This window comes from Carcharodon carcharias, chromosome 1 (assembly GCF_017639515.1).
Source record: "Carcharodon carcharias isolate sCarCar2 chromosome 1, sCarCar2.pri, whole genome shotgun sequence".
Classification (NCBI taxonomy): Eukaryota; Metazoa; Chordata; class Chondrichthyes; order Lamniformes; family Lamnidae; genus Carcharodon; species Carcharodon carcharias.
The window spans coordinates 207041896-207068091 of NC_054467.1; the positions used below are offsets into that span (position 1 = coordinate 207041896).

The window sequence follows — 26196 nt, forward strand, 5'->3', positions numbered from 1 at the left end:
TTTTTTATATTCATTCGTGGAATGTGGGTGTTGCTGGCTAGGCCAGCATTAATTGGCCATCCCTAATTGCCCTTGAGAAGGTGGTGGTGAGCTGCCTTCTTGTTAGCTGCAATCTGTGTGGTGTAGGTGACTCAGCAACAGTTGAGGAACGGTGACTTATTTCCAAGTCAGGATGGTGAGTGGCTTGGAAGGGATCTTCCAGGTGGTGGTGTTTCCATCTATCTGCTGCCCTTTCTCTTCTAGATGGTAGCAGTCGTAGGTTTGGAAAGTGCTGTCTAAGGAGACATGGTGAGTTTCTGCAGTGCATCCTGTAGATGGTACACACTGCTGCCAATGTGTGTTGGTGGTGGAGGGAGTGAATGTTTGTGGATGTGGTGACAATCAAGCGGGCTGCTTTGTCCTGGATGGTGTCAAGCTTCTTGAGTGTTGTTGGAGCTGCACTCATCCAGGCAAGTGAAGAATATTCCTTCACACTCTTGACTTGTCTCTTGCAGATGGTGGAAAGGCTTTGGGGACTCAGGAGGTGAGTTACTCACCACAGGTTACCTAGCCCCTGACCTGCTCTTGTGGCCACAGTATTTATATGTCTAGCCCAGTTCAGTTTCTGGCCAATGGTAACCTCCAGGATGTTGATAGTGGGGGATTCAGTGATGGTAATGCCATTGATTGTCAAGGAGAGATGGTTAGGTTCTCTCTTGTTGGAGATGGTTATTGCCTGGCACTTATGTGGTGCAAATGTTACTTGCCACTTGTCAACTCAAGCCTAGATATTGTCCAGGTATTGCTGCATTTGAACATGGACTTCTTCATTATCTGAGGAATCGTGAATGGTGCTGAACATTATGCAATCATCAGTGAACATCCCCACTTCTGACCTTATGATGGGAGGAAGGTCATTGATGAAGTAGCTAAAGGTTGTTGGGCTGGGGACACTACCCAGAGGAACTCCTGTAGTGATGTCTTGGAACTGAGATGATTGACCTCCAACAACCATAACCACCTTTCTTTGTGCTACATATGTCTCTAACCAGGGGAGAGTTTTCCCCCTGATTCCCCCAATTTTGCTAGGGTTCCTTGATGCCACAGTTGGTTGAATAATACTTTGATGTCAAGGGCAGTCACTCTTATCTCACCTCTGGAGTTCAGCTCTTCTGTCCATGTTTGAACCAAGCTAGTAATAAGGTCAGGAGCTGAGTGAGCCAAACTGAGCATCAGTGAGCAGGTTATTGCTGAGAAAGTGGTGCTTGATAGCACTGTTGATGATCCCTTCCATCACTGTACTGATGATCGAGAGTGGACTGATGGGGCGCTAATTGGATTTGTCCTGCTTTCTGTATATGGGACATACCTGGGCAATTTTCAATGTTGCCGATTAGATGCCAGTTTTATAACTGTAGCGGAGCAGCTGAACTCTTGATGCAGCACGTTCCAGAACACAAGTCTTCAGTACTATTACCAGAATACTGTCAGGACCCATAGCCTTTGCAGTATCCAGTGTCTTCGGACAGTTCTTGATATCATGTAGAGTGAATCGAATTGGCTGAAGACTGGCATCTGTGATGCTGGGGACCTCCGCAGGAGGCCGAGTTGAATCATCCTCTCGGTACTTCTGGCTGAAGATTGTTGCAAATGCTTCAACCTTTTCTTTTGCATTGATGTGCTGGGCTCCCCCATCACTGAAGATGGGGATTTTTGTGGAGCCTCTTCCTCCAGTGAGTTCTTTAATAGTCCACCAACGCTCACAGTTGAATGTGGCAGGACTGCAAAGCTTACATCTGAACGTTGGTTGTGGAATTGCTTAGCTCTGTCTATTGCTTGCTGCTTATGCTTTTTGGCATGCAAGTAGTCCTGTGTTGTAGCTTCACCAGGTTGACACCTCAACTTTGGGTATTCCTGGTGCTGGTCCTAGCATACGCTCCTGAACTCTTCATTGAACCAGGGTTGACCCCCTGGCTTCATGGTACTGGTAGATCGAGGGATATGGCAGGCCATGAGGTTACAGATTGTGGCTGAGTACAATTCTGCTGCTGCTGATGGCCCACAGCACCTCATGGTTGCCCGTTCTTGAGTTGCCATTTCTTTAGAAATTTATCCCATTTACTACAGTGGTAGTGCCAAACAACACAATAGGGAGTATCCTCAATGTGACAACGGGTCTTCTTTTCCACAAGGACTGTGTGGTAGTCACTCCTACCTATACTGTCATGGACAGGTGCCTCTGCAGCAGGCAGGTTGGTGAGCATGAGTCAAGTATTTATTTTCCCCTTGCGTTGATTCCCTCACCACCTGGCACAGACCCACTCTAACAGCTATGTCCTTTAGGATTCAGCCAGTCCGGTCTTTAGTGGTGCTACCGAACCACTCTTGGTGATGGGCATTGAAGTCCCCCACGCAGAGTACATTCTGAGCCTTTGCCAACCCCAGTGCGTCTTCCAAGTGGTGTTCAACATGGACGAGCACTGATTCATCAGCTGAGGGTGGGGAACAATACGTGGTAATCAGCAAGTGGCTTCCTTGTCCATGTTTGATCTGATGCCATGAGACTTCATGGTGTCAGGAGTCAATGTTGAGGACCCCAGGGCAATTGCCTCTCAAATGTATACTACTGAGCCGCCACCTCTGCTGGGTCTGTCCTGCCAGTGGGACAGGATATACCCAGCGATGGTGATAGTGATGTCTGGGACATTATGTGCAAGGTATGATTCCATGAATATTGCTGTGTCAAGCTGTTGCTTTACTAGACCGTGAGACGGTTCTCCCAATTTTGGGCACAAGCCCCTAGAATGACTTTGCAGAGTGCACAGGGCTGAATTTGGTGTAGTTTCTGGTGCCTTGGTCAATGCTGGGTAGACCGTCTGATTTAATTCCTTATTGACTCTCTAGCACCTAGGCCATTTCAGAAGGTATTTAAGAGTCAGCCACATTTCCTTAGGTCTGGAGTCACATGTAGGCCAGGCAGGTAACGATGACAGATTACTCCAGGTCTCTGGATTACTAGTCCAGTGACAATACCACTATGTCACCACCTCCCCATCAAGAAGATGAATCATCTTCTTGAACTGCTGCAGTCCACATTGTGCTAACGTGTGCTGTTAGGAAGGGAGTTCCAGGATTTTCATCTAGCGACAGTGAAAGAGCAGCGATATATTTCCAACTCAAAATAGAACATGACTTCAAGGGGAATTTGCAGATGGTGGTGTTTCCATGCGCCTACAGGCATTGTTCTTCTGGTTGATGGAGTTCTTTGGTTGCAAGGCACTGTTGGAGGAGCTTTGGCAATTCACTGTAATGCATCTTGTGCTAGTGATAGAGGGAGTGAAAGTTTTAGCTGCTGAAAGGTATGAAAATCTGGACATTTTTATTCATTCACAGGATGTGGGCTTCACTGGCTGGACCAGCATTTATTACCCATCGCTAGTTGCCCTTGAGAAGGTGGTGGTTAGCTGCCTTCTTGAACCACTGCAGTCCATGTGGTGTAGGTACACCCACAGTGCTGTGAGGAAGGGAGTTCCAGGATTTTAACCCAGCAATAGTGAAGGAATGGAGATCTATTTCCAAGTTAGGGTGGTGAGTGACTTGGAGGGGAACTTCCAGGTGGTGGTGTTCCCAACTTTCCTCTGCCCTTGTCCTTCTGGATGGTAATGGTCATGGATTTGGAAGGTGCTGTGAAAGGAGCCTTGGTGAATCCCTGCAGTGCATTTTCTAGAGGGTATACACTGCTGCATCACTGGTGAGTGTTTGTGAATGTGGTGCCAATCAAGCTGGCTGCTTTGTCCTAGATGGTGTCAAGCTTCTTGAATGTTGTTGGAGTTGCACTCACCCGGGCAAGTGGAGAGTATTCCATCACATTCCTGACTTGTGCCTTGGACAGGCTTTGCGGAGTCAGGAAGTGAATTACTCGTCGCCCGATTCCTAGCCGCTGATCTGCTCTTGTAGCCACACTATTTATATGGCTAGTCCAGTTCAGTTTCTGGTCAATGGCAACCCTCAGGATATTGATAGTGGGGGATTCATTGATGGTAATGCCATTGAACATCAAGAAGCGATGGTTGGTTTCTCTCTTGTTGGAGATGGTCATTGCCTGACACTTGTGTGGCGTGAATGTTACTTGCCACTTGTCAGCCCAAGCCTGGATATTATCCAGGTCTTGTTGCATTTGGACACAGACTGCTTCAAAATCTGAGGAATCGCGAATGATGCTGAACGTTGTGCAATCATCAGTGAACCTCCCCACTTCTGACCTTATGATGGGAGGAAGGTCATTGATGAAGCAGCTGAAGGTGGTTGGGCTGAGTACACTACCCTGAGGAACTCTTGCGGTGATGTCCTGAAGCTGAGATGACTGACCTCCAACAACTACAACCATCTTCCTTTTTGCTGATTATGACTCCAACCAGCGGAGAGTTTTCCCCCTGATTCCCATTGACTCCAGCTTTGCTAGGGCTCCTTGATGCCACACTCTGTCAAATGCTGTCTTGATGTCAAGGGCAGTCACCCTCACCTCACCTCAGGAATTCAGCTCTTTTGTCCATGTTTGAACCAAGGCTGTAATGAGGTCAGTAGCTGAGTTGCCCTGATGGAACCCAAAATGGCCGTCAGTGAGCAGGTTATTGCTAAGCAAGTGCCGCTTTACTGATGATGGAGAGTAGACCGATGGGGCAGTAATGGTCTGAGTTAGATTCGTCCTGTTTTTTGTGTGCAGGACATACCTGGGCAATTTTCCACTTAGCCGGGTAGATGCCAGTGTTGTAGCTGTACTGTTTCATCTGTTTCTTGATATCACATGGAATAAATCGAATTGACTGAAGACTGCACCTGTGATGCTGGGGATCTCCAAAGGAAGTCGAGATGGATCACCCACTCGACACTTCTGGATGAATATTTTTGCAAATACCTTATCTTTTGCACTGATGTGCTAGGCTCCTCCATCATTGAGGATGGGGATATTTGTGGAGTCCCCTCCTCCAGTGAGTTATTTAATTGTCTACCACCATTCACGACTGGATGTGGGAGGACTGCAGAGCTTGGATCTGATACGTTGGTTGTGGGATCATTTGGCTCTGTCTATCATTTGGTGCTTATGTTGTTTGGCACACAAGTAGTCCTGTGTTATCACTTCACCAGGTTGACACCTCATTTTTAGGTATGCCTGGTGCTGATCCTGGCATGCTGTCCTGCACTCTTCATTGAACCAGGGTTGATGCCTTGGCTTGATGGTAATGGCAGTATGGGGGATATGCCAGGCCATGAGGTTACAGTTTGTGTTCGAGTACAATTCTGCTGCTGCTGATGGCCCACAGCGCCTCATGGATGCCCAGTGTTGAGTTGCTAGACCTGTTCGAAATCTATCCCATTTAGCACGGTGGTAGTGCCACACAACATGATAGAAGGCATCCTCAATACGAAGGCGGGATTTCGTCTCCACAATGACTGTGCGGTGGTCACTCCTACTGACACTGTCATGGACAGATGCATCTGTGGCAGGCAGGTTGATGAGGATGAGGTCAAGTATATTTTTCCCTCTTGTTTGTTCCCTCACCACCTGCCACAGACCCAGTCTAGCAGCTATGTCTTTTAGGACATGGCCAGCTCAGTCAATCGTAGTTCTACTGAGCCACTCTTGGTGATAGACATTGAAGTCCCCCACCCAAAGTGCATTCTGTGCTCTTGCCACCCTCAGTGCTTCCTCCAAGTGATATTCAACATGGAGCAGCACTGATTCTTCAGCTGAGGGAAGGCGGTAAGTAGTAATCAGCAGGAGGTTTCCTTGCCCATGTTTGACCTGATGCCATGGGACTTCATGGGGTCCGCAGCTGATGTTGAGGCCTCCCAGGGCAACTCCCTCCTGACTTTATACCACTGTGCTGCCCCCTCTGCGAGGCCTGTCCTGCTGTCGGGACAAGACATACCCAGGGATGGTGTTGGTGGTGTCTGGGACATTATCTGTAAAGTATGATTCCGTGAGGATGACTATGTCAGGTTGTTGCTTGACTAGTCTGTGAGACAGCTCTCCCAATTTTGGCACTACCCCCAGATGTTAGTAAGGAGGACTTTGTTGGGTCGACAGGGCTGTGATTGCCGTTGTCATTTCCAGTGCCTCGGTCGATGCCGGGTGGTCCGTCTGGTTTCATTTCTTTTTTCAGTCTTTGTAGCGGTTGGTTACAACTGAATGGCTTGCTAGGCCATTTCAGAGGGTTTTTAAGAGTCAACCACCTTGCTGTGGGCCTGGAGTCACTTGAAGGCTAGACCAGGTAAGGACAGCAGATTCCCTTCGCTAAAGGACATTAGTGAACCAGATGGGTTTTCACAACAATCGACAATGGTTTCATGGTCATCATTAGACTTTTAATTCCAGGTTTTTATTGAATTCAAATTCCACCATCTGCCATGGCAGGATTCGAACCTGGGTCCCCAGAGCATTATCCTAGGTCTCTGGATTACTAGTCCAGCGACAACAACACTATGCTCTCATTCAGGCAAGCAAAAAATATTCCATCACACTCCTGATTTCTAGATGACGAACAGACTTTGAGGTGTTAGGAGACCAGACCCTCTGCCCTTGTAGCCACAGTATTTATATGACTGGTCCAGTTGGTTTTCGGGTGAATGGTGATCCACAAGTTGTCGGTGGAGGATTCAGCAATGGTAATGCTTGATTGTCATGGGGAGATGGTTAGGTTCTCTCTTATTGGAAATGGTCATTGCCACGAACTTGTGTAGCGTGAATGTTACTTGCCACTTTTCATCCAAAGCCTGAATGTTGTCCAGGTCTTGTTGCGTTCATGAATGAATTACTTCATTATTTGAGGATTTGCGAATGGAAATGAATACTGTGCAATTATCAGCGCACACCTCCAGTTCTGACCTTATGGAGGGAAGGTCGTTGATGACGCAGCTGAAGATGGTTGGGTCTAGGACACTACCCTGAGGACCTCCTGCAGCAATGTTCTGGGACTAAGACGATTTGCCACCAACAACCACAATCATCTTCCTTTGTGCTAGGTATGACTTGCGCCACTGGAGAGTTTTCCTCCTATTTGCATAGATAAATCTTAGTTGACAGTCTGCATGAGGTTAGATGTGTATCATTTAGACTTGAGAAGCCTTGGAATTGGTCCCCTCTAGTGTGAGATCCATAGCTTTCTTTGTGGACATAGATGATTTGTTCCTGAGTATAGGGGACGTTATCTCAAAATTGGCTGAAGGCATGGTGAGAATTGCATACACAGTAGACATGGATTATGGGGACAAGGAATCCAGTTTCACGAAAGACTTACAGTATTTTATTATATAATGCACGATATTTTCTTGTAATCTGAACATGTGTGGAGAGGTCCAGTTAGGAATCAGTAACATTTTGTTTAAAGTGGATTCAAGAGATTTCCTTTTGGAATAAAGCCACAAAAATCCAAGGGTTTTGAACAAACAAAAACAAAATTTACTATACAAGTTTAGAAAGATGAAACAACTTACAGGATATATCTTATACTCTAACGTTCAGAATCAGCTTGATGTACATGTGTGCTAACGGACAAACTGCGGTTGAACACACCGATGCAACCAGTGAATTTTTCAAGAACCCACCTCGATGTTAATATTCACCGTGAGTTACACAATCTCTTTAAAACTCCCTTTTGAATAATTTGCAGTTTTCACCTTCTAGTCTTCTAGCCTTTGAATTCCCTCCAAAAATCACTCCGATTCAGACTGCCTTAACGACTGTTCCCTTCAAGGGATTGCTCCTCAGGACTTCTGTCAAGCTCTGACTGCCTGGAGACTGCTCACCACAACACCTTTGCTGCCTGGAGCCTCTTCTCCCTGCTTCTGAACACAGCCAGTCATGTTGGATTTCTTGAGCCCCAATTCTTGGCTGTACCAAGCTATCAATGGTTCCTAAAGCTTCTCCTTAGCTGAACTCACTCAGCAGCATGGAACAAGCAAATGGCTACTGGTGCTTCTCCCGAGCCCCAACTGCACAGAGTTACCAAATGGCTCCCAGGGCTAACTCCAGCACTTTAGCTGCATGGAGCTAGTCACCTGCTCATGACTAGCTGACTGACTAAAATTGACTGACCCTTGGGCTGCTCTTCATTGACCCTTGAACCACATGAGTGGTTTATCAACACACTCAAAGCGGGTCCCACCCTTGCTACTAGGCAGGAAGCACAGTAACAGCATTGGAACATGAGTGGAGGTTGGAAAATCTTGTATGAAAGACAGAGTTCAGTGAATCTGGTTGGCACACGGTGTGGCAAGCATCTGGGGGTAGTTGACCAGAAATCCATAGAATCTTTTTTGGGTGGCATCTGTCACTTGATTTCAGAGTGTGATGTGTCTGACCATAGGTCATCTCTTGGTTTTCATGGGCTGTGTATTTACGGTGAACATGAGAATATAAGATAGCTTTTGTAACTGGTATTATCCTTACGAATCTGGATATATCTGTAAAGGCATAGTTGTGGGTAAAGGAGTATTGTAATATAGTTCATCTTTTCTTGTTTAATAAATGCTTTATTCTTTTGTTAAAAATTCACCAGCTGACTCCTGTGACTCTGTTCAGTAGCTGCCCTCCATGTTTCTAAACAAAAAATAAAAGCTAGGATCTATCAAGCCGGGTTCCACCCTGGAACCTGGCATGATGAGTCGTAACATCAGCTGGGATCATAACACTTTGTACTGTATCTATAAATAAGTTAAAATAAAAGGAGGCAGGTGACCAGCGCTGGAGTGTGTCTGATAATAAATCTGGTTGGTTTAGTTGTTAGATTTAAAGGGGAGTCATATTGTGTTATTGAAAGGAAGGTGCCAAATGTTAACACCTGGGGACAATGAACGCTGTTTCTTAGTCCACAATGAAAAAAACCCTACATCTGCGAAAACCCAGAAAGGTCTTATTATAACAGGTCGTAAACAGTTGTGATGGAACCTGTCCCTTTGTTTCTAAGCTGAAAGGCAGTGGTTATTAGAGATAGCTGATTTTTCTATTTGGATAGAGGTCTGGCAGTGGTAATTAGAGATAGCTGATTATCAATTCTACATCGATACAGGTCTAGCATGTTTCCCATGCCATGGAGAGGAGGGTAAAGGGAGCCATTTTGAGATCAGAGTACAGGTTTCCCTACAAGCTGAGAAATATCACAGGCAGAAGGGCAGTTGTTGTTTGGTCTTGAGTGATCTGCAGCCAGCTAGAAGTTGGGGAGCAAAAAGAGATAGATGTAAGCCAAGCCTGCACCTTAAACAGAGAAAGAAAATGGTGACTCTGTCATTTACCACATGGAATGCAGTTGGGAGCTTGCACTTAGTTTGAAGACCAAGTTCATGAGGAATTGAAACAAGGCGAGTGTTTGCTGACCTGAAGCTAGAGAGAATCCTCAAGGAAGCTCTCACTGTGGAAGATAGCATTGAGAAAGAGAAAGAACAGAAGTAAAGCCTCTGGGAACTGCAAAACACTTTGCTTTGCAGTTCCAAGAAGAGTGAATGTCTACTTAAAAAACTGAGTGATGTAACAAAGTTGGGGCCTTCAGTTGTCAGTGTTAAGACCGCAGCAGATGTTATTGCTGAGCAAGTCAGATCCCAGAGTGAAGTCTGTCTCATTGATCATAAACCATTTTTGTCATGAAAATGAGGAGCCACTGACCTCAAAAGCATAGAACTCCAGTATCACCTTTAGAATTTTAAAAATGAAAAGGTTTATTAAAAATTTTAAAAATAAACTTAAGCATGCAAGATTAAAGCTTCACAGCTAAAACAGTCTTACAGAATAACCCCCCAAAAAACCTGCTTTGTCAAAAGGAACAATTAAACTACCCTCTTGGCAACAACCCCCTTATAGATTTTTAACAGTGAAAATCCAGTAATATTACCCAAATCAAGGAATTGTTGTCCCATTAATAAAGGTACACCTCATGACTGCTCAAGCACCTCCACTCTGGTGTGGAATTCCAAAAGAGGTTCAGAAATAAACTGTTTCCTAAAACACAGACTTCCCTGGCTTAACATTGGGTGGTTGTGTCTAATTCAAAACTTTCACAGCTTCTCAGCATCCCACACAAAGGAGCTGGTCATCAGGGCTTTCCTCCACAGCCACCACCCAACTTAGTTAATCATCCTTCCTTACTATGTTTTTGCCCCCTTCATCTCAGATTCCATTGTCCTCAAGCACCTCTGAACTCAACTTCTCCAAATATAAAAATCTGTCATGTTTTCTATTTGTCTCTACTTTCAGGTCAATAAAACTTAATATATCTTCCCTTGTTTACTCATGAAGCTTTCATAAGATGCACATGTTCCTTGCTACCTCTTAAGTCCCTTATGAAACTCAACAGCTGAAAATCCAAGTTTCCCACTTATCTCACAATGCAAATTTTAGATCCACTCTAGTTACTCATAATTCAACCCCACCATAACCTCTCATTACAAATGCATCAACCTAACACCTTTAATCTTTTTCATCTCTTAGCCCTCACAGACAGCCTGTCTCTAGTAACCTTCCCGCTGTTTTATTAACCCTGAACACACACACACATGCCTTTCTTTACCTACAAAGAATACCAACACAATCAAAAAATATATCATCACATCAGTAAAAGTAGAAAGGGACAAATTGTTCGGTTGTTTAAAGTATAAGTTGCCTACGAAAAGAAAGTAATGTTTAATAAATAACTTTGTTTTTAAGCATTGATACAGTAAAAGTTCTTAAAATGCAAAATCTTGACAAGGCATTCTTTCAGTTAATAACTGGAAGTTTGAATTTCTCTTTAAATCATTATCAGTGTCATAATATTCCGTGAACATTAATTAAATACATTAATCATTTGTTATTCTGTTTTTGGTGGTATTGGTTGAGCAGAACACCATGTACTTCTTGAAATCTTTCAATCTTCGATGTTTCCACTTGTGGATGACGCCAGAGCTCGGGATCAAATGTATTAGATAACCACTAATAAATAGGAAATTCAGGAGAAACTTCTTTCTCATGGAGCATTTACCACAAAGATTAATTGAGGTAAATAGCATGGATGCAGTCAGAGGAAAGACAAATATGCACATTGAGGGAAAAAGGAATAAAAGGATCAGTTGTTAGGATTAAATGAAGAGGAGTGGGAGGAAGCTCATTTGGAGCATATACACTAGCATGGATATGTTAGACTGAATGGCCTGTTTCTCTGCAGTAAATGTTTAATAATACTTGTAAACCTGGTACCCTTCTGGTTAATCTGCCCTGTAACGCCTCTGAGCCCAATATATCTTTCCATCCTGATGCAGCCCAGTATATCTTTTCATTCTGATGAAAGGTCACAGACCTGAAATGTTAACTCTGTTTCTCTCTCAACAGACGCTGCCAGATCTGCTGAATATTACCAGCTTTTTCCATTTTCATGTCTTTTCTGAGGTTTTCAGTTGTCCAAAACTGAAAGTGATACTCAGATGACTCTGTACAACTAAATCATCACTTCCTCAATTTTGAGATAAAGGCTTTTAGCCTTTTTGATTATTATTTTTTTATACCTGTGTGTTAGGTTTTCATGACCTGTATATATGAAGAACTTTTGCTCCTCCACAGACCTAGGGAGAATTTTTCCCTACCTTGGGCTAAGTGCTGTGGCGTGTGGGGAAAGTACCTTTCTCTCCACCGGCTGCAGTGGCGGATTTTCGAGCCCGATTGTCTGCATCTCACCTCATTAAATATACATCAGCAGGAAACACGTCGTGTAGCCAGTGGGTAGCCTCGGATCACCAGCCCTGCCATGACCTCAGTAGAATCTCACTCCAGGTGCCCTTTTTAAACCACACCCATGCACAGCTTTCTCAGTGACTGCAGCCCAGGACTGCTCCAGGCGAGAGATGGCCCCCAAACCAAAGAAGCATGTAACCCCCAATTTCAGTGACACGTTGCTGGGTCACCTTCTGGACACCATTGAGGACCACTGTCACCTTCTCTATCCTCATGTTGGCCAGAGGAGGTCCACCCAAGGTCACCAACCCAGTCTGGGATGAGTTATCTGTGGCGGTGAGAGCCAACTCCAGTTGAAGGAGAACAGGGATTCCGTGCCGCAAACAGCTGAATGATCTCATCCGCACAACCAGCGTATGGCAACCTTCTCATCACTCTCACCTCACATTCTCACAAACCCTCAGACATTCGCAGGATGGCACTCCACAGGGAACTCACACACTACCAGCACAAGGGACATCATCACTCAATCTCCTATACACACATTGACATTGCCACCTGGGCTTAAACCCTGTGCAGCTCACATCCTTGTACAGTGCACGGCTCCAGCATATACACAACTCAGGCATCCTTATCCTCTGCCTTGGCATGCTTCCTGCTCACACTCTCTCCACCCTACTTTCTGCAGGCCAAGCTCGCTCATAATTAAAGGAGGAGGTCCTAGACCAGTGGGGGCGTGCCAGAGATCAGGGCACTCACCCAGTAAGAGGAGCAATTAGTACACTTGGCCGGAGAGGACTGGGACGATGTGGCGACGAAGAGACTGGCAGCACACACCCACATGAGGACCCTGCCCAGCTGATCCTTCAGACAGTAATGTGATGTTTTGTACTTTGCTGCCACGCACTAATTACCTCTAAATTCTTTCATTGGACACAGACAGCCAGCTCCTCCTCTCCAGCTCCCTGGACTCCTCAGGTGTGCATCTTTAAGCCACAACAATGGAAGACCCCTCACAGTGCTCATCCACACCCTCCACTAGTGGAGAGACACAAACTTTGGTGGGACTTAAAACTAGAGCAGGCTCGGGGTCACAATCCGGTGAGCGCAGCACAGATTCTGGTCCACAGCTGGCAGAGGCGGGGACATCCAAGGTCACCGGCACTTGGAGTTCTGCTGGAGGCCAGGATTCTGCTGAGTCCAAGTCAGACGACGAGCCTGTGGACTCGGTTTTAACACAGATGCTGGTGCAGCAGCGTCAGTCACTGGAATATAAGACAGGGTTGTCAGACGCTTTTCACAGATTGCAACTTACAATGGAGGAGTCCCTTCTCTTTCAGTCTGAGGTAATAGCGCTGACATACCAGCGCACCAAGGTCAACACTGGTAGAATGGCGGTCATCATGGAGACCTTGGTCCAGGACTTAGGTCCTGAACTGTACCAGGAGCTGCACTCCATGATGTAGGCATTGGTGAAATCTATTACTGGCTACGTAAGATGGGATCAGGGCACCTTGATTGCACTGTGACTGCCGTTTCTCCCCAAGGAGTCATCCAGGGACCATTGGCACCCATAGGGACAAGGACTAGCAGCTGGAAAGCCTGGGACCAACCCAGGTGACTCCGGGAGTGTCCAGCCGAACTTTCCCCCTGCTTGTGACCCCATCACCTCCAACTCCACGGACCGAGGAGGATGCACCTGCCCCACAGCAGAAGACCCAAAGCAGGCCGCGGCCCTCCAAGTCCCAGCCTTCCAGAGGATGCCTGCCAAAGTCATCACAGACAACAGGGCGTTGCAGTCAGCAGGTTGCCTTCACCTCTGCTGTGGATGCACCAAGACGTAGCAGTAGGATTAGAGGGATCAAGAAATACCAGGAGCACAATAGTGGCACAGGTATAACCATATCCATATACTATCCACTAATGTAAATAGAATTGCATCCATTCCAGATCTCTTGAGTATGCCTCCTCTGTATGCTGATTTATGCAATGGTCAATCACATGTCACACTATGGTTCCCCACTCACCTATTGCAGATTTCTCATCAATTGCCTTTGGTCAATGTTGTGTGCAGCCTTCTCATCACAGTGTGTGACCCTTCTCAGTTCATTCCCAACATCAGTAATGGTTCACCCTCAACGTGAAATATGCATGTGCAAGGCATCTCGTTGACATGCTTTGCAGGTTCAAGTGATGTTCATTCTTGGCTGTGTAAGATGGAAGCTCATGTGGTTCCCCCGTCTCATCTACATTGTGGAAAGGCGAAAGTGTAGGAGAGATGTAGATGAGCATGGAGAAGGGTAATCTTTCTTTGAACTCCATGTCCTGTCTGTCATTTGTGAAGCCTTGGCAATTTAAAAGCCTCTACTCGGTGCTTGTGCACACTCCTGCCTGCCTTACATTTTGTTGACTCTACAAGTGTACATCTGCTAATTTCACCAAAAAGTGTGTGCACCTTCCCTCCTCAATGTGCCAGTGCCCTGTTCCTTGCAGGCACATAGCCTACAAGGCTATAGCCAAAAAAAGGATGCTGCTTAGTGGCAGGGGGGCATGGAAGCTAAATGTGAAACTGCTGACCCCAGAGAACATTGAGGAGCTCAAGAGGGATTACAAAGGTTGGAGAACCATGAAACCCCACTTTGAGTCACTGACACACTGGTGGGAAGCGATCAAGGGAAACATCAAGAGGTTTTTCATCCTCAAAGGCACCCAGAAAGCTAGAAAGGAACAGAGGGAAATATCCCGACTCCAGAAAAACAGGCAGAATCTGCTCCAGCTGCAGTCGATGGGAGTCGATGTCAAGGAGGAACTCCAAGAGGTGAAGAGCCAGCAAGCCTCGCTCTTTGCCTCGGAGGCCTCCGAGATCATCTTCCGTTCCAGAGTCCGCTCCTTGGAGCAGGACGAGACATGCTCACGTTTCTTCTTCCAAAAGGTACACAGAGAGAGCTCTGTGATCAGCAGCCTGAAGGAAGAAGATGGCTCAGTAAAGTCATCACAGTCCAACATTTTGAGGATCAGCAAATCCTTTTATGCCGGATTGTATGATGTGAAGCCCACAGACAGCACGGCCTCCCAGTCCTTCCTATCCTCTATCACGGAGGTCTTAGATGACAGTACACAGGAGAGTCTGGACAAAGCACTAACTCCTGACGAACTGACTGAGGCCCTTGAGTCCTTCGAGAAGAGTAAAACTCCCGGAAGCGATGGCTTGCCGGCGGAGTTGTATTCGGCTCTGTGGGACTGGATCGGCCCGGACCTGCTAGAAGTGTACGAGAGTATGCTCCTGGCCGGCAGTATGTCAGAATCCATGAGGAAAGGCATTATCACCCTCATCTACAAGCACAAGGGGGAAAGGGAGGAAATTAGAAATTGGCGACCCATTTCACTGTTGAATGTGGACTATAAGATTCTGTCCAAGGTCATCGCCAATCGGGTCAAATCCGCTCTTGAATTGGTGATTCACCCTGACTAGACCTGCACTGTGCCGGGCAGGAAGACCTCTGACAGCCTTGCGCTGCTCAGGAATACGATTGCCTATGTGCAGGACAGGGGTGTGGATACCTGCCTCATCAGCCTTGAACAGGAGAAGGCCTTTGACAGAATATCACACACGTATATGGTGGATGTGCTCTCCAAAATGTGGTTTGGGGAGGGAATTTGCAATTGGATCCAACTGCTCTACACTAACATCAGTAGTGCAATCTCTATCAATGGGTGGGAATCAGATAGCTTTCCTATTAAATCTGGAGTCAGGCAGGGCTGCCCTCTCTCACCTGTTCTTTTCGTGTGTTGCATAGAACCCTTTGCTGAGTCCATCAGGAAGGATCCGGGCATAAGAGGACTGACGATCCCAGGCAGTGGAGGCACTCAGGTTAAAGTCTCCTTGTACATGGACAATGTCGCCATCTTCTGCTCAGATCCGCTGTCGGTGCACAGACTTATCCACATCTGCGACCAGTTCGAACTGGCCTCGGGAGCCAAAGTAAATCGTGGGAAGAGCGAGGCTATGTTCTTTGGGAACTGGGCTGACCGATCCTTTGTCCCCTTCACTGTCAGGGCTGACGGCCTGAAGGTGCTGGGGATATGGTTCGGAGGGACCAGGGCACGCGTTAGAAACTGGAAGGAGCGAGCATCTATGGTGAAAAGGAAACTGGGCATGTGGGAGCGACGGTCCCTCTCCATTGCGGGTAATAACCTGGTCATCAGGTGTGAGGCGCTCTTGCTGTTGCTGTACGTGGCGCAGGTCTGGCCCATTCCACACTCCTGTGAGGTGGCGATCACCCGACCCATCTTCCGCTTTATCTGGAGGTCGAAAATGGATCGTGTCCGCAAGGACACGATGTACAAGCCTCTAGATAAAGGGGGAAAAAACGTGCCCAACATCGCCCTCATACTGATGACCACCTTTGTGTGCGGCTGCATCAAGCGGTGCGTAGACCCTCAGTATGCAAACACCAAGTGTCACTACATGCTGAGTTCTACCTGTCCCCAGTGTTACGAAGGATGGGTCTGGCCACGCTGCCGCAGAACGCTCCAAGTAGTTGGACCGTGCCGTACCACCTGTCCCTCGTCGGAAAATTTATGCAGAGAAACACCTTTGACCACAAGTCCATCAGGCAGTGGTCGGCACGTAACATCTTAAAGGCCCTGAGGGAAAAGGAGAGGGTGGATCCTGTGGGATGGTTTCCTGAGCAGACTGACAAAGTCATTTGGCAGAATGCCTCATCGCCAGAACTTTCCAACAAGCACCAAGACGTAGCTTGGCTGGTGGTGAGAAAGGCCCTCCCTGTAAGATCCTTCCTACATGCCAGGAGTCTCACCCCCTCTGCACGTTGCCCTCGAGGTTGTTCACCTCCTGGTAGATTGTGTCTTTGCGAAGAAGGTCTGGAGAGAGATGCAGTGGTTTCTGTCGAGGTTCATCCTGAGCAGTTCTGTGACAGAGGACTCTGTGCTCTACGGGCTGTTCCCAGGGACACACACCGAGACAAACATCAACTGCAGCTGGAGGATCATCAACTCAGTGAAAGATGCTCTTTGGTCTGCCCGAAACTTGTTGGTTTTCCAGCGCAAAGAGTTGTCCCCGACCGAGTGTTACAGACTGGCACATTCCAAGGTCCAGGACTACGTGCTGAGGGACACATTTAAGCTTGGGGCAGCCGCCACAAAGGCACAATGGGGAAGGGTCACTGCCTAAGACCTTTCTGCCATGGTACACTGAGGGGGTGGGAACTGTAAAGAGCCCCTTAGGCTGTACAGCTTAAAATGAATGTCTGCCAATGATTGTAATATTCATTGTTTGTCCTGATACACCTTGTGATTCATGTTGTAAAAGTTGAACCTGATTGTATTTTTGTAATGCTGATTTTGAAATGGTTCGAAATGTTTTTGAAGATTTAAGAATAAAGTATATTTTTGCAAAAAAAAAGATGCTGCTTAGTGTACCCTCACCTAAACACTCACTGAGCTCAGCAATTCAACATCCATATGGTGCTGTGTTGCAGTCAGTGGAATTGTTGAATATGACCTTGATGTGGATCTCCTTGAAGTGCTTTGTCGGATGTAAGGCACACTGCCACGAATGCACTGAGAACTGCACTGAAACTTCTGCCTCTTGTAGGTTGCCATAGTGACTGGGATGCTGGAACGACGCTTGAAGAGGCAAAGCATTCTGTCGTGTGCTGACGGAATGCCCACCTGCAGTTAAAACCTCATCTCATGGAGGACACATGTTCCCGAGGCTTCATCATCCTTCAACTGTTGAGGACGTGATGAGCCTACTGTGTAACTACTCACTCTTAGATTGAAGAGGATGGTTGAGATGAGAAGGCTAGCAATGCTGGTGGTGCTGTGGACCCATTATGGAGGGCTCTTGTCTAAGAGGATAATCGCTGCTTCTTGTCATCATCTTCCTGGAGTTTGGTCGATGGCACCCTGCACCGTGAGAATCTCGAGATTGCAGCAAAGCCCAGCACTCTGGTTGCCTGGCTAACTTGACCTCCAGCGAAGTGCACGTAATTGTGGGCCTTGGCAAAATGAGCATCTGTTAACTCATGTATGCACTTGTGAGTGGACACCTGAGAGACCCTGCTGAGGTCCCCAATGGAGCCCTGCAATGAGCCACTCACGTAGACAGCCACTGGCAAAGGATGTCCTCCCAGGCCACGCAGCGTCAACCCCTGGAGAATGTTGCCGATGTGAGTCGCCAGATCCCTGGACATGTGGAGGCATCGTAACACTGATTCTCACTCACCTGGAGAATAGACATGCATCTTCTGTACACCCTCGGTCTTGAGAGTCACCTACGCGCAATGTTTCTGCGAGCCTTATCCTCTGGGTCTGGAGGGGGCCCTACTGCCTGTTGCTCATCAAGGTGAAGCTCCTTCCTTCAGAGAGCTAGGCTGCGCCATAGCACTGTTCTCTGCTTTGCTTCTGCCTGTATGAAATGATGCAAGCAACACTAAATGCACTCTCCATCTTCCTCAAGTTCTCCTCCCTGTGAGATCATTGCAAAAAAATATGAGTGAGCATGAGCCTCCAAAGGTCCTCTTTCTGTCGCTGACTATTGAGTCACTGTGGGTTCAAGGGCTTGGTAAGGGACTAGGCACATATTCGCCACTACAGTTCTGGCAGCACAATGAGAACACGCAGTATCACAGTGTCCTTCCCAGGCCCCTACCCTGGGAGGGAGAAATACTGCTGACATTGCTGTGGCCAGGAGCTTGGATGCCCTACATTTGCTTCATGTGCCAGATTCCTCATTTCAATACACTTCTTTGGAAAACACTTGAGGGCTAATGTTCAGTGAGGGGATGAGATAGCTTTAGCGGGGGGATGGAAGTTCCCATCTCTGAACAGAAATTGATAGATTAAATGAGTGGGCAAAGATCTGGCAGATGGAGTATAATGTGAGAAAAAGTGAAATTGTGCTCTGAGGTGCAGAGGGATCTGGGTATACTAGTGCACAAAAAAGCTAGTATGCAAATACAGCAAGTAATTAGGAAAGCTAATAGAATGTCATCATTTATTGTGAGGGGAATAGAATGCAAAAGTATGGAGGTTATGCTTCAGTTATACAGGGCACTAGTGAGACCAATTTGGGAGTATTGAGTACAGAATTGGTCACCTTATTTAAGGAAGGATGTAAATGCATTGGAAGTAGTTCAGAGAAGGTTTACGGGATTCATACCTGGAATGGGTGAGTTGTCTTATGAGGAAACGTTGGACAGACTAGGCTTGTATCCGCTGGAGCTTAGAAGAGTAGGACTTGATTGATACATATAAGATCCTGAGGAGTGTTGACAGGGTGGATGTAGAGAGAATGTTTCCTCTTCTGGAACTAGGGATCACTGTTTAAAATAAAAGGTTGCCCACTTAAAACAGAGATGAGGTGAATTTTTTTCACTCAGAGGGTTGTGATACTTTGGAACTCTCTTCCTGGAAAGATGGTGGAAGCAGAGTCTTTGAATATTTTTATGGCAGAGGTGGATAGATTCTTGGTAAACAAGGGGGTGATAGATTATCGGGGGTAGGTGCGATGCAGATTTCAGGTTACTATCAGATCAGCCATGATCTTATTAAATGGTGGAACAGGCTTGAGGGGCTGAATCACCTACACCTGCTCCTTGTTCGTATGTTTGTATGTAACCTGCCAGCTCCAAGTTTCGGAGACGCCGTTTCAAATAGGTATTTGCAGTTTATCCAGGTGCCCACTTCACACTGGAGAATTAGCATGATTGAGACAAGGGATTATTGCAAGCAGATCGATGATCGAAACTAATAAAGATTTAAGGCTTCAGATTGCCGCTTTGGTTATAGAAATGCTCCTTACGTTCCTAATCTGTACATTCCTCCTCATTTGTGAATATAGATTTCAGAAGGGTGCCCCTTTAATTAGCCCCCCCCAGTACCGTGATTCACTCCTCCCAGAAGCCCTAAGACCCCTCCCCAGCAGCATTGCTTTTTAGTTTCATTTTTGAGTGCGACATACCTACAGTTTGCAAGATGGTGGTCCTCAGGTTTTACTACCAGCTCAGCTTTGACCCTCCTTATGTGACTATGCAAATCCCACCTATCTTCCTGGAGGAGCATAACGTTCAGGTTTTCTTTCGTCCAATAACTCTCAGTTCTCTTCCTATAATCTTTGATCCCATTGTAATTGCGGTTGATATCCTTGTATTACCCCTGAGTTGTTTGAAGTGAATGCTCCTATGCCCCATGTTGAACTCCTTCCCATCTTGAGGCCACCCCGCCATGAGACCATTGAGTACTACTTGTTCCCGATCTATAGGCTGCAGGTGCTTCCCCTGACTATGACTGTCAACTGCATCACCGTACTATGCCCGAAACCACCCCCCCGAACCGACGTGATGACCACGCCCTGGGCATGCTGGGCATGACTGAGACTTACTTGATTGACATGCCCCTCCCACTCCCTGGATTGGGAGAAGGACAATCTTTGCAAGCTCAGCTGTCTAAACTGAAGCTTCATTACTTGGCTTTTTTGCTATTCTGGCCACGAGGACTTTTCATCTCCAACCCACTGCCCCATGCCCCCCCGTCATGTGTCTGTGTGCACCCTTCCCAAGATATCCACCTCCTGCTCAAGCCTTTGCCCTCTAGCTCCTTCCAACCCTCCCACCCCGTCCCCCTGCCTTCCCACTGGTCTGCTATGTATTGCCCCGTTTGTGAAACCTCCCTGAAATTGATGTGCTGTTGCTTGCACGGTCTAGCATGGAGTCAGAGGAGCTGCAAGTGCAGCACGTGCTAGGTAGGCAAGCATACCTCGAAGTCATGATTGAAGTGCAGTTCGCCAGGTCCACATCGCTTATACCTAATTGTGAATCACGTTGGTCTAATTAGACGCTGGTGTGGCCTTTTGATCCTTCGCGGGGCGTAATTCTGGCGAGCTGCCTTTATAACAAGCATTCATGGCATTCTAATATACTCAAATAGCATTCCCAACCTGGCGCAGCAAGAAACGTGCTCCCCCATCGAAGTCTGCAGTGCTCAATCATAACCTATTTTCATGCCAACAGGAAACTGACTTGTTTGCTCCTGCAATATTTTCCTGTCCTGCCCACCATGGCGGGACCGGAAAATCCTGGTCATAGTCTCTCCATTATGAAAATATTCTGATTTGCCTTTAATAATCCAAAATGGATAAGCTCAAACATCGCCATGTTGAACTCTATTTGCCAGAGTTTCAACCCTTGACTACCTCTTGCCTTTGTCCCACTAGAATTATATAAATTAACTGATCTCAGAACCGTTTCACTAGATAAATGTCATTGCTTTTCTATAAACTGCTCAATGCACAAACAAAACAAAAAAGACTCCCTGCTATATGGGGTATCTAGTGCCCTGACTGATCCTTAATATTAAATGACAATTAAAGCCTTGCATGATAAAATAAATGTTTTTCATGTCTGATTCCATTTTTAACAGCTTTATGCTCTGAACAATTGTACCTTTTACTTTTTATAGGTGAAGTGGCAAAAAGATGACCTGGACAACAATGTCAACTTCTTTTCAGTCTCATCAGATGGACGAGTTGTTTCTTGGACTTTAATTAAGGCAAGTATTTTCCTGCAGCTTTTTTAATGTTGACATTGTCGGGCCTGAAGGTTGAGGAAGTAGTCTGATTATTTGTTGCCAGTTTCACGTCATCTACCGAGTTAGGATAATTCAAAATTAGCAATCAAGACAGGATTATTAACTCACTACATATTGCCAGCCTTATCAAGAAAGTATAAATTGGTAACATAATTGATAACTTTCGCGATGAGAATGTTACATCACTGTTCATACTAAAGAAATAAAAGAGGTCTGACTGTTCGAAATTGAAACAAAACAAAAATGTTTGGAAATACACACCAGTTAGCCTCTATTTAGGAAAGTGGAGAGGAGAAACTACAGGCCAGTCATCCAAATGTCAATGTTGGGAAGTTATTGGAAATTATTATCAGGGCCAAAACAATCTTTCATTTGGAAAGGCATGAGTTAATCGAGGAATTTTTAAAAGCATAATGTGTCTGACTTATTTCATTGAGCTCCTTGAGGAGGTAACAGAGAAGGTTGATCAAAGTAGGGCAGTGAAGGTTGTGAATATGAACTTTCAAAAGGTATTTGACAAAGTGCCACACAGGAACTTTTGAAGAAAATGGAAGCCTATGGAATTAAGGAGAAAATGGTGGAATGTATATGAAATTGACTCAGTGATAGGAAGCAGAGGGTACTAGTGAATGAATGCCTTTTAGAGTGGGAAGCAATTTGCATTATACTTTTTCCATTCTACTTTTCAATTTTTATGAACAGCCTAGACTCATGCTTAGGGAATGGCATTATAAAGATGAAGTAAATGAAGTATTGAGGTCCAACCATCTTCAGCTGCTTCATCAACGACCATCATAAGATCAGTGGTGGGAATGTTTGATGATGATTGCACATTGTTCAGCTCCATTCGTGACTGCTCAGATACTGAAGCAGTCCATGTCCAAATGCAGTAAGACATGGAAACATTCAAGCTTGGGCTGATGAGTGACAAGTAACATTTGTGCCGTACAGGTTCCTGGCAATGATCATTGCCAGCAGGAGATAATCTAACCATCGCCCTTGACATTTAATGGCATTACCATTGCTGAATCCAGCACTCATAACATCCTGGGTCATTTGACCAGAAACTGAACTGGACCAGCCATGCAAATACTGTGTCTACAAGAGCAGGTCAGAGCCTAAGAATCCTGTGGCAATGAACTCACCTCCTGACTCCCCAAAGCCTGTCCACCATCTACAAGGCACAAGTCAGGAGTGTAGTGGAATATTCTCCACTTGCGTGGATGAGTGCAGCTCCAACAATACTCAAGAAGCTGAATACCATCCAGGACAAAGCAGCCCGCTTGAATGGCATCCCATTCACCACCTTCAACATTCACTCCCTCCACCACCATTGCATAGTGGCAGCAATGTGTACCATCTACAATATACACTTGAAGCAACTTACTAAGGCTCCTTCGACAGCATCTTCCAAACCTGTGACCTCTGCCACCTGGAGGAAAAGGGCAGCAGATGCATGGGAACACCACCACTTGCAAGTTCCTCTTTAAGCCACACACCAACCTGACTTGGAGCTATATCACCGTTCCTTCACTACTGCTGGGTCAAAATCCCTCCCAAACATTGCCTGGATGTTCCTACACCATGTGGACTGCAGCGGTTCAAGAAGACGGCTCACCACCACCTTCTCATGGTCAATTAGGTATGGCCCAAAATGTTGCAAATGCTGTAATTGATGACCTTAAAGAACTTTATCAGGTCAACCCTCAGTCTTCTCCTTTCTAGAGAAAAGAGCACCAGCCCATGGTAGGAAAGCTTTTAGAGACAACAATCTAGGACAAAATTAATTGGCAATTAGAAAAATATGGACTGATAAATGAAAGCCATCACAGATTTGTTAAATTGAAATCATGTTTGACCAACTTGATTGAGTTCTTTGATGCAATAACAGAGAGGATTTATGAAGGTGAGTCCAGTTGTTGTTGTGTATTTGGACATTCAAGTCTCTTCGTATTCTTTTTTGTCATCCCTTCCTTTATTGTCTATGTACTTAGTTTGGGCCTTTTCCTTTAGTTGCAGTTTTCCCTTTCTTCTATTCATCCATGGTGCATTATTACTGTTTAGTTTCTTCATGTCTTTAGGGAAATAAATTTTCCTAACACTATTGATCACCATTTTAAATATATCCTCCTCCTTTTCTATTTCTGTATCTGTCAACAAATGTTTCAAGTTTATCTTCCCAGTTCCATTTGCACCCCCATAGTTGTTCTTCCAATCTATTACTTTGCTCTTTTTTCTCACTTATGTCGCTTTCAATAATTATTCTAAACCTTATTATGTTATCATCACTATCGTCTAAATGTTCTATTATGCTCACTTCTCTTATCTGCATTGATTCATTTTCCATTACTAGACCCAGCAGTGATTTCTCTCTTGTTGGACTTCTTACAACAGTCCTGAACAAACTGCAATATCACATTCCTTGTTCATTTATCTTACCAGTTCATTTAGGAGTCATTCCCCAATCTCTCATGACTATTATTTGATATATGGTGCAGCTAACTTCCAAGGAAGCTTCAATTTTAAGAATATATAATACCAATTGGAAGTTTTATTTTATCATTGCCACTCATCCACTGAATATAAGTTTATGAAGTACTGCTATTTGTCTAAGCTTGCAAAGAGACTGAGGTACATTATTTAACACCTAAGCCAACAGCTAAGCTTCAGAAGAAGTGTCCCAAATGATTTCTTTTTACATCATAGAATTATAGAATGGTTACAGTATGGAACGAGGCCATTTGGCCTGTCACATGAGGGGACACGTTTGTTAACAATTTAAAAGTCTTTATTTTTATTTCTTAAAATCTTCATCTCCCTGAGGCAGCTCTGTGCCTGTGGGTGCTTTTCCTGCACGCATGCATGGAAGTTCGCACTTGCCCTCCTTCACCCCTCACACAGAGAGTGTTAAGCGCTGCAGCACGCATTTCATGCTGGGTGGGTCGTAATTAGCCTGCCAGCGTGAAATCATGGTCCGGCCCCGATCACGGGCGGTGGTCAGCTTCCTGACCCCCCCTCCCCAACCCGCCCCTGCTGAGCCCACTCTATGAGGGCAAAATCTTGGCCTATGTTTGTCTAATTATACTAAGTTGAAACTCAGAGCTGAGGAAGACCATCACCATATTCACCCTGAACTAATGAACGTCCATTCTTGGTGTTTCTGCATTAAAGTCCATCATGAGATGAGTTAACAAAAACAAAGAAAGCTGGAAAAACTCAGCAGGTCTGACAGCATCTGTGGAGAGAAAGACAGAGTCAACATTTCAAGTCTGCATGAATCTTCTTCAAAGTTTTGAAGAAGAGTCATGCAGACTCGAAACGTTGACTCTGTCTTTCTCTCCACAGATGCTGTCACACCTTTTGAGTTTTTCCAGCATTTTTTGTTTTTGTTTCAGATTTCCAGCATCTGCAGTATTTTGCCTTTATATGAGATGAATTAAACTGTTTGGTTCACATCAATTCAGGCCTAATGTAGTTACAGGAAACAGAGAAGACAAATATCACTTTACTTTCATTGCATATTTAATTAAGGCACTACTAAGATCTTGTGGCAATTTACATTTTATTAAGATGTTGCTGGAATATTTTACATTTTCAAAGTAATGCAGGATGTGATTTTACTGGCCTCTGGGTAGCAGGAACAGAGGGTATGGGGCTGGTAAAATACCAGGGAGCTGCACCAGAACTGCTCGCCGACAGAGTACCACCACCACTGAGGCTTCCCAGCAGTGGGGATGACAGTGTTCAGCTGCTCGCTGAACAAAGATGGGCAACCAGTTTAAATACTTAAAGACCTAATTAAAGGCAATTTTTCTGAAGCCAGCGTTGTTTTTCCAGCAGGGGAGAGGAACCCGCACCATGTGGTGATGCCATCAGCTGCATGGAGCTGGCCTCCCAGTGGCCTTGAGGGGGGTGGTGAGAGGACAAGGGAGGGGGGTATATTAGAGCCAGAGGCTCTTTAGTCAAGGGAAGTGGCCACCAGCAGCAAAGGCTGGATGCAGCTGGAAGAGTATTCCCTCTGTTCTCCGGGCCTGCTTGCTTGCACTCTAATGAGAGCACCTCCATTTTGAGGCACCCTCATGTTCTCCTCACTGTCTGAGCGAGCAGCAGCCACCACTTTTAATGGCATTGCTGTGGCTCTAGTGCTGCCGGTCCTCTGGTTAGGCCTGCCTGCCATCCTTAATTGGCCATTACTCCTGTCTGCCATTTCTTAATTGCTTAATATCACAGGGGAAATCCCACTTCCTGTTCTAGAGGGCTGATAGCCCAAATACCCGCCTTGGCAAAATCTTGCCCATAGTCTTGAGGAGCCAGAGAAAATTTAAGAATATAACCTGTGGTTTTCCATCTTAATATGACTAGCATTTCGTTTAGAAAATACAGTTACTGAAATGACTAGAGTATCTTCTTCCTATTTCCAGGATGAACTTGTTCATACAGATATTATCAAACTTACAATGCATGGAATTTGCAAGGATGCACTGGAAAATTTGCAGCTGCAAATTATGGGTAAGCCATAACATTCAATCATATCATCTATCAGACAATTAATTGCTAACAAACAGCTATTAATTATTTTTCCCCCTCAAAGATTTTCAAAGCAGAACTCAGTTTTCTTATTCAAGTAAATCAGAAGCCTTCAGGACAAATAATTTTGTTTCTTACCTGTCAGATCTGGCATTCAAAGTTATAGAATGTTTTAACGAAGCCCGTTTCTCCAGTTAAATTTTATGATTATCCACAGTATAATCGCTGACACGTTATTACCTTTTTTAAAATTTCTACCCAACATTAAATTGTAAAAAGTATTCTGGGTGTTGTTCATTTGAAGATCATCAAGGGGCAGTAGGCAGATTTGCAAAGAAAAAAGTGGTTACAGCAATGAAGTGGTCACTGTTGTAATGTACGGA

The 26196-nt window shown here is 45.5% G+C and overlaps 1 protein-coding gene across 1 annotated transcript in view; it reads left to right on the forward strand.

Moving 5' to 3' along the window:
* dnai1.2 (dynein, axonemal, intermediate chain 1, paralog 2) overlaps positions 1 to 26196 on the forward strand; it is a 337978-nt gene that overhangs the window by 155519 nt on the left and 156263 nt on the right. Inside the window, exons 14-15 of the mRNA XM_041183411.1 lie at positions 21158 to 21247; positions 25708 to 25795. Of these exons, the coding sequence (XP_041039345.1) occupies positions 21158 to 21247; positions 25708 to 25795 (178 nt within the window). The remainder of the gene's footprint in view (positions 1 to 21157; positions 21248 to 25707; positions 25796 to 26196) is intronic.